Raw genomic sequence first — 12,077 nt, forward strand, 5'->3', positions numbered from 1 at the left:
TATTTTAATATATTAATATATAATTTTATTTTATATAATTTTATAATTATATAATATAATTTTATATAATTATAAAGATATGATTATATAATTATAATTGTATAATTATTATATAATAATATAATTATATTGTTATTATTATTATATTATTAGGCAATTTCTAATCCTTTCTCAGAGCCACTCAGCAAGGAGATAGGGATTTCCCACGTATAGGGAAATCAGGGCTCAGAAAGATACGGGGATTTGCTCAAGGTCACACAGACAGTTAGGGACAGAGCCGTCCAGATCCTCTCCCACAAACTACAAAGCAACAGAAAGACATGCCAGCACATTGCTGAATAGTCTCTCAAAATACTTGCCATGTGGATTCTGGCATTCATCAAAAGAAATGTTTATAGAGATCAAAGTTAAACAGCTCCAAGAGAGCTCTTAAAGTGTCTTTTGTACAACAGAGCAAAGAAGTCGAAGACTGACCATGCTGGAGACGCAGGCAAAATGATCAGGGCAAGCAGGGCCTGGGCAGCATTAGAGTCCCAGCCACCTTGGGTCCCCTGCGCCCACCCCACTCCCAGGCTGAACTGTATTGGTCCTGAGAGGTCCACGTGACTGACTGCATCAGATATCTTTGCTTCATTTTTTCCCTAGAACCTCTCTGGCAGACATCTAGACAGGGATGAGAGAGAAGCCACGACCCGTGGGGGTTAGGGTGATCACCATTCAGGTTCACCCGCACTTAACACTGAAAGTCCCAGCTGCTGGAAACCAGTCTCAGGCAAATGGTTGCTCACCCTGTGTTGGAGAGGCCTGCCTTCCTCCTGGGACCTTGTCAGATTAAGAAAGCCAGGCTGTGACATGGGCTCCCTGTGTGACCCGTGGCTTCTTCTTTCTGGACCTCAATTTCCTCATCTCTAAAACAAGGGTTTGGCTAGGACCTCTGAGGAGGGTGCTTCTAGCTTGTACATTCCTCGGTTTCTGAATCTGTGTCTCACTGAGGTCCCCCGTTTGCCACCTTCCTTAGGGCAGGGCTAAGAAACCAAACATAATAGCCCATGGGGACCAACCCCATTGGATTCCTGCAGGAGTGGCGCTTCCCACCTCACGCCCTCTCCCCGTCCCTCCCCCACACCCTTGCTTTGTTCATTCATTAAGGGTGTCAATTAGGAGGTGATTATTCATCCTAACTACAACAGAAGGACATTTAAAATGGAGCCCACTCCACTCTTGGGGAACTGAAAGTAGGTTTACAGATTCCTGTTTACTTGACATTTTAATCAGCAAGCTGAGAGCAGAGAGACTTTAAGTGGAAGGGTCAAGAGTCATGGCCACACACATTTCCATTTCAGCAAGAAATCTTCCAGCACCCACTCCAGGCCAGAGGCTATTGTGAGGGTGACACAATAGAGATCAAATAGAGGATCAGAGAATAAAGGTCCCTGGCTTGGAAGAGCACCTGCTCAGCCAGGGATGGGGTTGTACTCATAAGGGGCTGAACACGGGGTGCCCTGTCGCAGGTGCCATGAGCGTCCCCAGGAAATAGGGGAAGCCAAAATAGATGGTGGTTGGATGGCATGACTTTATCAATACAAACTCCCGTAACCGGGCGGGGGTAGGGGGCGGCCAGAAACATTTTCAATCAGGCCCAAGCCGGTGTTTGTGGTTCTGAAGTGCTTTAAGAGAGGTGGCTGAAAATGATTTGAGAGGTGAGGGAGGGCAGGAAAGGGATAGGGGATTTGGCCTCAGATGCTGAGAGGTTGTGGGTGGGGGCGGCAGCCAGGCCAGCAGAGCAGCACCACACAGAATAAGCAAGGACCGTGGGACACAGGCCAGTGCCCCATCTACGGGCCTGGCCCCTCCAGGCAGAGGGGACAGCATGAGTGGACCTGTGCAGGGTCCAGAGAAGGCCAGGGGGAGAGCCCACGGTGCAGGCACAAGATCCTGGGCTTCACCTTGTAAGTTCCTGCTTCTCATACTGGGGTTCTCCGTGGTGCTAGACAGGAGCCTCCGTCACTTGAGAATGGGCTTGTTATTTTTATTGTCGAATAAACATACATATAGTATGAAGCAGACTGCAAACTGGATGAATTCTGAAGATAAAACTCAAGGTTTTAAGGAATCACTTCACTCACAGCTGAATGCAGAGCCCTTCAGGTACTTCAGTGGAGAAGTCCGGGTGCACTGCCAGGCAGCAGGGACCCAGAGAAGGGTTTAAAGCAGAGAAGGGGCAGGGTCAGCTCTGCAGTTTACAGCCCAGAGGAGTGTCTGAAGAGGGTAGGAATGATACAGGAAAGGATCCTTTGGGCTGAGGCTGGATGCAGGCTGAGGTCAGGAGGGGTTCCCGGGTTGGGGGCCAGTGTAAGCAAGGAAAGAGGGGTGAGACTGCTGGGCATGGAGGCATACTGTGAGAGACAAGGCTCGCTGTGAAAGAAGCTCTAGAGGGATGCAGAGATGGGCTGCTGACGCCAGAATGACAGCCTGGCAGAGTGGAACCTGAGTGCCATGTCTTGGGAGTGGGGAAGGGCTATCACTTCATTTCTAAGAAGGCCACACGGTTATGTCAGCTAAGAACACATTAGCTACCTCCTATGGGTTTTGAAATGTACTTATGAACTTGAACTCCAGACCAGCTTTGACTCTCTGCTCTGCCAGTTAGCTACAGTGGAATCTGGCACAATTTATTCACCTACTCCACGCTTCATCTTTCTCATCTGGGAAATGGAGATCTGGTAACAATAAGGCATCTGACAGCAAACAGTGAATGTTAGTTACTCATATTTTCATTATTCAGTCTTGAATGTTTCCTAATTTCTATTACAATTTAGGTTTTGCATTATTTAGAAACTTTTTCTCAAACATCGAATTTTGTTTTCTTGACTTTGTTGTTATTGACTTCCAACTTCCTTGGACTGTGGTTGGAAACTATAGGTCTATTTTTGAGTTTTTGTTGAAACTTGTTCTATGGCTAGTTCATGGTCAATTTTTTTAAAGTATTTCATGAACACTGGAAAAAATGCATATTCTCTGTTAGGTGCAGGGTTTTATACTTATCCATTTGATCAAGCTTGTTAATTGTGGTGTTGAAATTTTCTATACCCTAATTGTTTTTAGCCTGTTGAACTCTCAATTACTGAGACAGGGATGTTAAAAACCTACCACCATGATTATGGATGTATCCATTTCTCTCTTAAAATTCTACCAATTGTTATGTTATGTGAATATAAGCTAAACTTTAAAAAATATCTTACTGGAGAATTGTTATTTTGTATCATTATATAATGATCTTCTTTCTCCCTAATAATGCACTTATGCCTTCAGACCCCTTCTGGTGGTAACAATGCTACACACCAATGGAACAGCACAGCCATTGTATTTTCTCAGATTCCTACTTGGTGTTGGAGAAGACTCCTGAGAGTCCCTGGGACTGCAAGGAGATCCACCCAGTCCATTCTGAAGGAGATCAGCCCTGGGATTTCTTTGGAGGGAATGATGCTGAAGCTGAAACTCCGGTACTTTGGCCACCTCATGCGAAGAGTTGACTCATTGGAAAAGACTCTGATGCTGGGAGGGATTGGGGGCAGGAGGAGAAGGGGCCGACAGAGGATGAGATGGCTGGATGGCATCACTGACTCGATGGACGTGAGTCTGAGTGAACTCCAGGAGTTGGTGATGGGCAGGGAGGCCTGGCGTGCTGCGATTCATGGGGTCGCAAAGAGTCGGACACAACTGAGCAACTGATCTGATCTGATCTGATCTGGTGTGCCATTTTCCATCCTCTTTACTTTCAACCTGTTTTTGCCCTTATGTTTAGGTGTGTTTGTGTAAAGAGCATAAAGTGGGATTATGAGGTTATTTTTAAAATCCAGCCTGTCAGTCTCATAAATTACTTGTGTGTGTGTGTGTGTGTGTGTGTCCTTGTCCCTGGAGCCTGACACAATCAGCCTTCCAGAAATGTTTGCTGAATGTGAAATTGATCCCCATGGCTAGAATGAAAACACAGGGTAAGGAGTGCTGCCGCTTATTGGGAATGGACTACACAGGGGCCAGTGCTGTGGGGAGCATGGTCTTAATATCGATGGGGGCCTTGAGGCCCAGGGAAGTCAGATGACCTGCTTGAGGTCACACAGCCAGAAGCACCCCAAGGCCTGTGCTTTCTCCTCCAGGGCCACTGCCTCTACTGTAACCAGCGCCCCTTTTGCTTTTGTGATGCCTGTCTCCCCCCACTCAGTGCCAGCCTCCCTGGGCCCAAGCCCTCTGTTGAGGCTCCATGTTAGAACACGTGGAGTGAGTCCATGGGCCTGAAAGGAGGCTGGAAGGAATGAGTTGGGGCTGCAGACTTTAGCCAGAAGGTGAGCACTCCTCCCCACCTTCCCCAGCCCCTCTCTGCAGGCAAGCTCAGCCCACAGAATGTCTGCATTAGTTCCCTAGGGCTGCCATAACAAATTAGCACAAATGAGGTGCATACATGCTCAATTGTGTCTGACTCTTTGCAACCCTACGGACTGTAACCCACCAGGTTCCTCTGTCCATGGGATTCTCCAGGCAAGAACACTGGGCTGGGTTGCCATGCCCTCCTCCAGGGGATCTTCCTGACCCAGGAATTGAACCTGAGTCTTCTGTGTTTCCTACACTGCAGGCAGATTCTTTACCCACTGAGCCACCTGGAAAGCCCCAAATGAGGTGGCTTAACAGAAATTTATTCTCTCACAGTTCTCTGGAGGGTAGAAGGCTGAGATCAAGGTGTCAGCAGGGCCACGCTTTTTTGGAAGCCTCTAAGGAAGAATCCTTCTTGCCGCTTCCAGCTTCCAAAGAGTTGCCGGCAATACTTGGCTTGTAGATGCTTCACTCCAGTCTCTGTTTCCATCTGTATATGCCATTCTCCTGTCTGTGTGTCCTCTGTTTTCATGTGACCTTCTTATAAGGACACCAGGCATTGGATTCAGGGCCAAGCCTAATCCAGGATGACCTCATCTTAACTTGATTACATCTGCAAGGACCCTATATCCAAATAAGGTTATACTCGCAGGTGTCTGGGGCTGGATTTCAGTATACTTTTTGGGAGGACACAATTCAATGCATAGCAGCACCTGCTTTCAAATAAGGTTGTCAACCTGAGCATCATGCTGTCTGTAACCAACCCCAACCCACAGTGACTCTGGACCCTCTCATCCCCACACACTGTCACTCCCCATCAGCCCCCTCCCCTCCATGCTCAACCCCCACCATCTCTCCTTCCCACCAGCACTGCCGTCCCTCACAGCCCTTTGTGAACTCTCACCCTCCAGCCTCCATCACGGGCCACTTTGAAAGAGCTGTCTACATTTACCCCTTCTAGCTTTTCCCCTCCCACCCTTTCCTCCAGCTGCTAGAGTCTGACTTTCCCCATCCAGTCACTCCCATTTTTTCTCAGGAGGTCAGAATTCAGCCAAGGGTGGCCTTGTACAGGTCAATGGTCAGACTCCATTTTTCAGACAGTGTCTTGATGTCTCTGCTTCAGCCCAAGGCCACCCTCCTCTTGCAACCCCCACATCTACAGCCCTCACATCTAATCGGTTCCTGTTAAGATAAAACAACCGTGGAAGGCAGTGAGCCATGAGCTGTCTCCTCATTCACTCATATCATTTGTTTTGATTAACTCCAGTCTGACAACTCATATTAGAGGCAGGAAGGGTGGCAGGCCTGGGATGGTGTCAGCTCTGTTGCCCATTGGCTATATGCCACTTCACTACTTGGAGCCTCAGTTTGCTCTTCCATGAAATGGGAATAATGTGACCTGGTTCCCAAAAGAAGGTCTGGAGAATGAAATAGGTGAACGAAGGTGGATCCAGAGATGGCCTGGCCAGCCGACCCGGTTCACAGGAACCTGGATTTTAGGAGGAGTCTTCCTGAACCCAGGGGAGGCTTTGGAAAGCCTGCTCAGATTGAGGAAAGGGGAAAGAGACAAAAGACCACATCATACACAGGCAAACAGGAGAGTGAGGACTTACACAACAGTGTTCATTCATTCACCAAACATTTATTGAGAGCCTGCCGTATAAGCAATACAAGGGAAGACTCAGACACAGATATTTACAGTTTATCGCTGAAGAAGAAATAGAAACATACTCAGCATCCAGTTCGCTGTCCTCGTGTGGGCAGCACACTGCACAGGGGACCAGGAAGAGCTGTGTGCCTGCCCTTGTCCTCCGAGGTGGGCAGAGGAATGGCAGAGAGGCAGGCAGAGTGGAGCGCTAAGAGCCAAAACAGAGAAGTTTCAAGGCGCACAAGGGAGGGACACAGAGTAGGACATGGGGGCCCCCAAAACTTTCACAGAGAGCGTGCTGGGGTTGAGAAAAGGTCTGCAACATCCGCCTGGGGTTCCAACACTTAGAATGCTCCAGGGAGGACCTGGGGGTGAGGTGACTTGGAAGAGAAAGGAAGACTCAGCTGCCCCTCTGTCCTGAAGGGAAGAGAGAAAGGCGGCCAGGGTCAGGAGGGTCTCGCAAACAGGCCAGGCTGTGTGACACAGGTGAGGGGTGCAGGGAAGCGTCCTGTCCTCTTCAAGGAAGAATTCAGCAGAGAAAGCATGCCAAGGCTGAGGCGCTGGGGTCCGGCTGCTCCAAGGGGCAGGGGCTCACCTCTGCAAGTTGAAAATGACATTCAGCAGCTGCCCACCTGTCTCCTGGCACAGAGTCCATGGCTCTGTACTTCCACCCACCTGGAGTGGTGTCGGAAGTCCGAGCATCCCCTCATGCCTCTCTCCTACAGGCCGCAGAGGGGGCTGGGATGTGCTGGGATAATGACAACATCATGTATCCTTGCAATTCATTCAGGCCATGACCCCTCCTCCTCCCTGCCCTGCCCTGCAGTACCTGACACCATGGCCACTCCAGGCTCCACGCGCTCATTCAGAGCACCTATTCTTCTGCAGGCACCTGGCTCCTTTGTGGCCTCCGTGCCCAGGACACAAGTTGTCATTTGGTCTCTTTGAGCACTTTTACCCCCCTTCTCCTTCTTGGCAGCTGGCAGATGAGCCAAAAGCACGTAAGAGTTTGGGCTTTGGAGTCAGGGAGCTGCTGTTGGAAATGTTTGCTGTGCTGCCTCACGAGCAGTGTGACCTCGGGCAGTTCCCTAACTTCTCTGAGCCTTCATTTCCTCCTCACAAGGTAAATAATACTGCATACCTCAAAATCCTTTTTGAGGACCAAGCCTACACAAAGCACTGTGCCTGCCTCATTGTCAAGTGCTCAACCAATGCCGGATCATTGCTCTTCTTGCTCAACAAGTTTGGGGGTTTTGTTCTTTCCCTTCAAAAATCTCATTTATTCTGCACTTCCGCAATGCCCCTCTTCTCGACATCTAGTGATGCCGCACTCTTCTAGCTCACCCTTTCGCGCTGTCTTCCCAAAGTGCCCCATCCCTCACGCCTGCCTCCTTCCTCACTGTCCCTTCAATACTGGTGTCAGGACTGCACTGAACGCCACCTTGGCGGAGGGTGGTCTCTCTGGGGCACACCTGGGTCCTACTTCCACACACATGGCAGTTGCAGGGGAAGCCTCAAGAGTGCAGGCTCAGAGCTGGGCCCACGGTTTGAAACTACAATATGGGCATTTGATGAGACCCTCCACACCAGCCATAGAGTCCTCTTCTGGTCAACATGATATTTGCACGACATGAGCCAGTAAAATTCACCCTGACCTCGATAAAGGAAACAGTTCACAGGAACTAAGAGTTAAATGAATAGTGTTGTAGCAAGAAATGACCCTAAAAAGAGTTTGCAGGTAAAGAGTGGATAAAAAAGGACACAGAGGGGGTAAAAATTAATCATTGATCTGGAAATGGTCACAGGGAATTATCAGCCCACTCATTTTATAGATAAAGAAACCAAGGCTGAGGCAGGCACAGTGACTCGCTTAAGGCACATAGCAAGGCCAGATCAAGGGCTTCTGCACAGGCTGACTCCAGATTTAATGTCTTTGCCTCCCACGCCCTAGGGTCCACTGTATGGCATTTGTGGAGTCATTAGTGTAACTTTCTACAATATTCTTTAAACAGAATGATTTTGGAAATGACCATTGGCCTCAGGTTCTATTTAATAAGCTATTATTTCTGATTTAGAGCACTTGCAGCTCCCACACAGTTCTCATGTTCTCTTGGGAGAACAGCCCATACATACCCCACCCTTTTAGTTCTTAGGGCTGGTCCCAGGGACAATGGGGGATGGGCTGCAGGAAGACAAATGAGAACAACAGTAGTTACTCTTTATCCCTCCTGTTGTTCCCACCAAAGATTCCTCTGCATGTGAGAGAGAAATAAGCTGCAAATGACTCAATTTTAAAATAACACTGAGAAAAATAATCAAGGCTTGGAGCTACCAGTGAATCACTGCAGTTCTTTACTTTGTAAAATATTATTTTCTTTTTAAGTGGACAAGTACTCCAAGGAATACAGATTCTTCTGTATTATGGTCCTTTAGAGGGGTCATAGTACCACCCACACCATGAGGCACAGGGCCTATCATTCCACCAGGGGTTAGCTGTGGGCCTCACCCTTCCACCCCTTCCGACTGCTCTGGGATGACAAATCACAGACATTTGAGTTGACCCAAGATCCTGTGTGGGCTCCGGACGTGGACACCAGGCAGTGGGGAATAGGTTTTTTCCTCTACTTTAAAGCATCGTCTTCCTCTATCGGAAACATCAGGCATGAAATTTATGAGCAAGTCTTTGCAAAGATGCAAACACAAATTCTGACCTCTGACCACCTAATCTCAAATGGTGTGTGCTGAGAATGCTTTATGGTAGCTCTGCATCAATATGAAGATCCAGTGCTGTCTACCAGAGAAAGAATTTAAGTCAGTTGCTTTTTGATTTACCTTCAGTGGTGCCTTTGGAGAGCAAGGGGAAGAGATGCTGACTGTTAAGGCCTGTAGCATGCAAACACTCCCACCTGTCCCATATCAGTCACAGGGTCTCCAGGCTCAAAGAGATTGGTGAAATCATCCAGCAGCTCCACACCCCTATCTGATGCATCAATTCTGTCTCCATCAGTCTCTGTTGTAATGAATTCTAGAACAGGGAGCTTACCACCTCATAAAGCTCAGGTGCTCAAAAATGGGAAAGGCCTGCCATAACGAGGGATGGAAATCTGCTTCCCATGACTTCTTTCCCACTGGTCCCAGTTCTGTCCTATGTGGGCCACTCAGGTCACTGCTCACCCCCCACTGCTCCCCCCTCCCCTACCAGCTACATAGCTCCAGACCTCCTGAGCAGCCACTTTTCATGCAACAGCTAGCATGCTCAGTCACAGCATACTGCCAGATGAGTGTGTTTGGGTCAGTCAAGCCCCCAGGATCTAGAGAGAACAAGTAGCAGGCGGGCCTTGCAGATGAAAGCTCAGAAATCTTGAGCCATCGAGGGCTTCCTCATAATCTTGAAATCCTTCCACTCTGGTTTCCAAAAACCACTCACATCCTTCTCTCACAGCTCCCTTATAACAAAGGGAAACATAAACCAGGAGTCTGATTAAATGCCTTAAAGCTCAATGAATGGAGCTCACACTGTTTGCAGAGGTTGTGCCAGGAGGATCAAAGGGCTAGATACAGAGGAGTCCCCAGGATTCATCTAACCCTCACCTCTCCTCATAGGAAAGAGGATGCTGAGGCCAGGGAGAAAGAGACTCACCCTGGGTCGCACAGAAGGTTAGTGATGAACTCCCAGGCTTAAGTAATTCCCACGGCCAAAGGGCCTGCTTCTCCAGTCAGGCACTGCCCCTTGACATCATCACTCCAATACCAACTGGCATAATCTGCCCCATCACTCTTACTGCCCCATCACGCCGTACTGACGGGGCGGCGTGTGGCCCTTACTGAGAGGTGTGGTTCTCCGGGTTCAGGCCTAATCAGAGAGCCCCGTAGCTGGGGCGCGGCTATCTATCGGACAGCCGGGTCGGAGGTCCGCTGGGTGCTTGGCCAGGCCGCACAGCTCTTGAAGGCCCTGGCGGAAGTCGCGGCGCAGCAGGCAGTAGAGTAGCGGGTTGAGGCAGCTGTTGGAGTGAGCCAGGCAGATGGACACCGGGAAGAGGTAGGCCTGCACCAGGAAGTAGGCGCGGTCCCAGGGCACCGCGTTCAGCTTGATCAGCACCCCCCAGAACGTAAGCGCTTGGTTGGGCAGCCAGCAGAGCACGAAGACCAGCAGCACGCAGGCCAGTGCCCGGGTAACCCGGGAGCGACGTCGGTGCCTGACTCCAGACGACCAGCGTACCAGCTGCCGACGCAGGAAGCGCAGAAGCAGCAGCGAGCAGGTCCCCAACGTGACCAGCGGCAGCACAAACGCCACGGTGACCTTTTGTAGATGGTAGAAGGCCAGCCAGTCGGGACCGCCGTCGGGGAAGAGCAGCAGGCACAAGCGTTCGCCCCCGATGCTGGCCGCTGTGGCGAATAGGGCGGTGGGTGCGGTAGCCAGGACTGCGGTGGCCCAGAGCAAGCTGCACACGCAGACAGCCCACAGGGTGCCCGGCCGGCGGGGGCGCCGCACCCCCCCCAACCGCGTAGTAGCGCGCCACGCTCATGGCGCTAAGGAAGAAGCCGCTAGCGTACATATTGAGCACCGTAAGCGTGAGCACCACCTTGCACATGGCACCCCCGAAGGGCCAGCTGAAGTCGCGCACCATGTCCACGGCCCAGAAGGGCAGTGTCAGCACGAACTGCAGGTCGGTGGCTGCAAGGTTGAGTAGGAAGCAGTTGAGCAGGGAGCGCCGGCGCCGCTGCTGGGACCGCACCAGGACAAGCACCAGCACGTTGCCCACCAGCCCCACAGCGCACAGGGCCAGGTAGGCGCCCGCGATCAGAGCGCGCAGTGCCAGCGCCGCTCCGGCCTCTGCCACTCCCTCCAGGCCGTCCAGGCTGCGGGGACCCCAGGTCGGGCGAGTGCTGTAAGATCCGTTGCCCACCGAACTGTTAGAGGGCTGCCGAGACGATGCGTCTCCAAACCAGTTCAGGGGGAGCACGGCCCCGAAGGCGCGGGCCATGCGACAGCTGCCTCTGGCTGACTCCATCGCCCTTGGTGGAGCTCAGGGATCTGCTCAGGTCCACTCCGAAGCCAGAGGCTAAACTGGGACGACTAGCGGTGTTCAGTACCGCGCGGCAGCATTTTTAAAGGGATGAAGGCTTCCCTGATTGGTCAGTTGCACTCGCGCCCTGCCCTAAGCGCTTCCAGGCCGTATTTCTATTGGCTACTTCTTTACCTTCGATTTCGTCAAGAACTGAGGACCCTCAGCCAGAGTGGAGGCCGGAAGCTGAGAGGTTAGGTCGGAGGAGAAGGCTTCTGCGATTCACGTGGGCTCAGGGTTGCGGCTGTGCTTGGGTCGCTGAGTGAAGACGCAACGCTAGAAACAGAGCGCCTCCCGCAACGGTTCAACCTTCGGGACTGGAGAAGGGTTCCGACAAGTTTCGCCTCGGGAAGCAGCATACCCCTCCACCTTCAGCCTGTGCGGGCCCCGAAATACTCAACGGGAGACTTGCTCGGGACCAAATAGCAGGGACTGGCAGTCTCTTTGCCTCCAGCCCTGCTCCCTTAAACGGTCCCCCAACCCCGGACTCCTCTTGGTAAAGGCATTTCTCTAGCTGTGCTTTAGCGTTGGGCACTCCTCATCCCCTCTCCCCTTTTGTTCCGTTCTCGGTCTCAAAGTGCCCGAGATCTTCCCATGGCCAGATTTTCTTATGGCTGGCTCTTTCTCAGCACTTGGGCTCAAATGTCACCTCCTCAGAAAGGCCTTCCCGCAACTACCTCGTTCTGTACTTCCAGAATTTTTTATTGCATACCTTCTATGCAATCCACCTTGCTAAACACTAGGGATGCAGCAATACACATGGAACATATCTTCTCCTGGGAGATAAAGACAAGTAAATGAGATGATCTCATATAGGGGAAAGTGCAAAATTAAAAAAGAAAAAATCACGGTAATAACTCAATGAGTGTTAGGGCAGGAGGCTCAAGGAAGGTGGTCGGGTTTAAGGATGGGAGGGTTCCCAGGAGAAGGGGAGACCGTAGTCCCCTTTATGTTACTTACCAGCTGTGTGTCTTAGGGCTAATTGATCTACCTTG

The 12,077-nt window shown here is 50.7% G+C and overlaps 1 protein-coding gene across 1 annotated transcript in view; it reads right to left on the bottom strand.

Moving 5' to 3' along the window:
- LOC104991038 (relaxin-3 receptor 2-like) overlaps positions 1–11,028 on the bottom strand; it is a 52,491-nt gene extending 41,463 nt beyond the window's left edge. Inside the window, exons 1-3 of the mRNA XM_010843401.1 lie at positions 10,509–11,028; positions 9,955–10,438; positions 5,843–5,906 (exon numbers count right to left, since the gene is read on the bottom strand). Of these exons, the coding sequence (XP_010841703.1) occupies positions 5,843–5,906; positions 9,955–10,438; positions 10,509–11,028 (1,068 nt within the window). The remainder of the gene's footprint in view (positions 1–5,842; positions 5,907–9,954; positions 10,439–10,508) is intronic.
- Positions 11,029–12,077: the final 1,049 nt, after the last annotated feature.

The sequence above is a fragment of the Bison bison genome, unplaced genomic scaffold, assembly GCF_000754665.1.
Source record: "Bison bison bison isolate TAMUID 2011002044 unplaced genomic scaffold, Bison_UMD1.0 scf7180017864181, whole genome shotgun sequence".
Taxonomy (NCBI): Eukaryota; Metazoa; Chordata; class Mammalia; order Artiodactyla; family Bovidae; genus Bison; species Bison bison.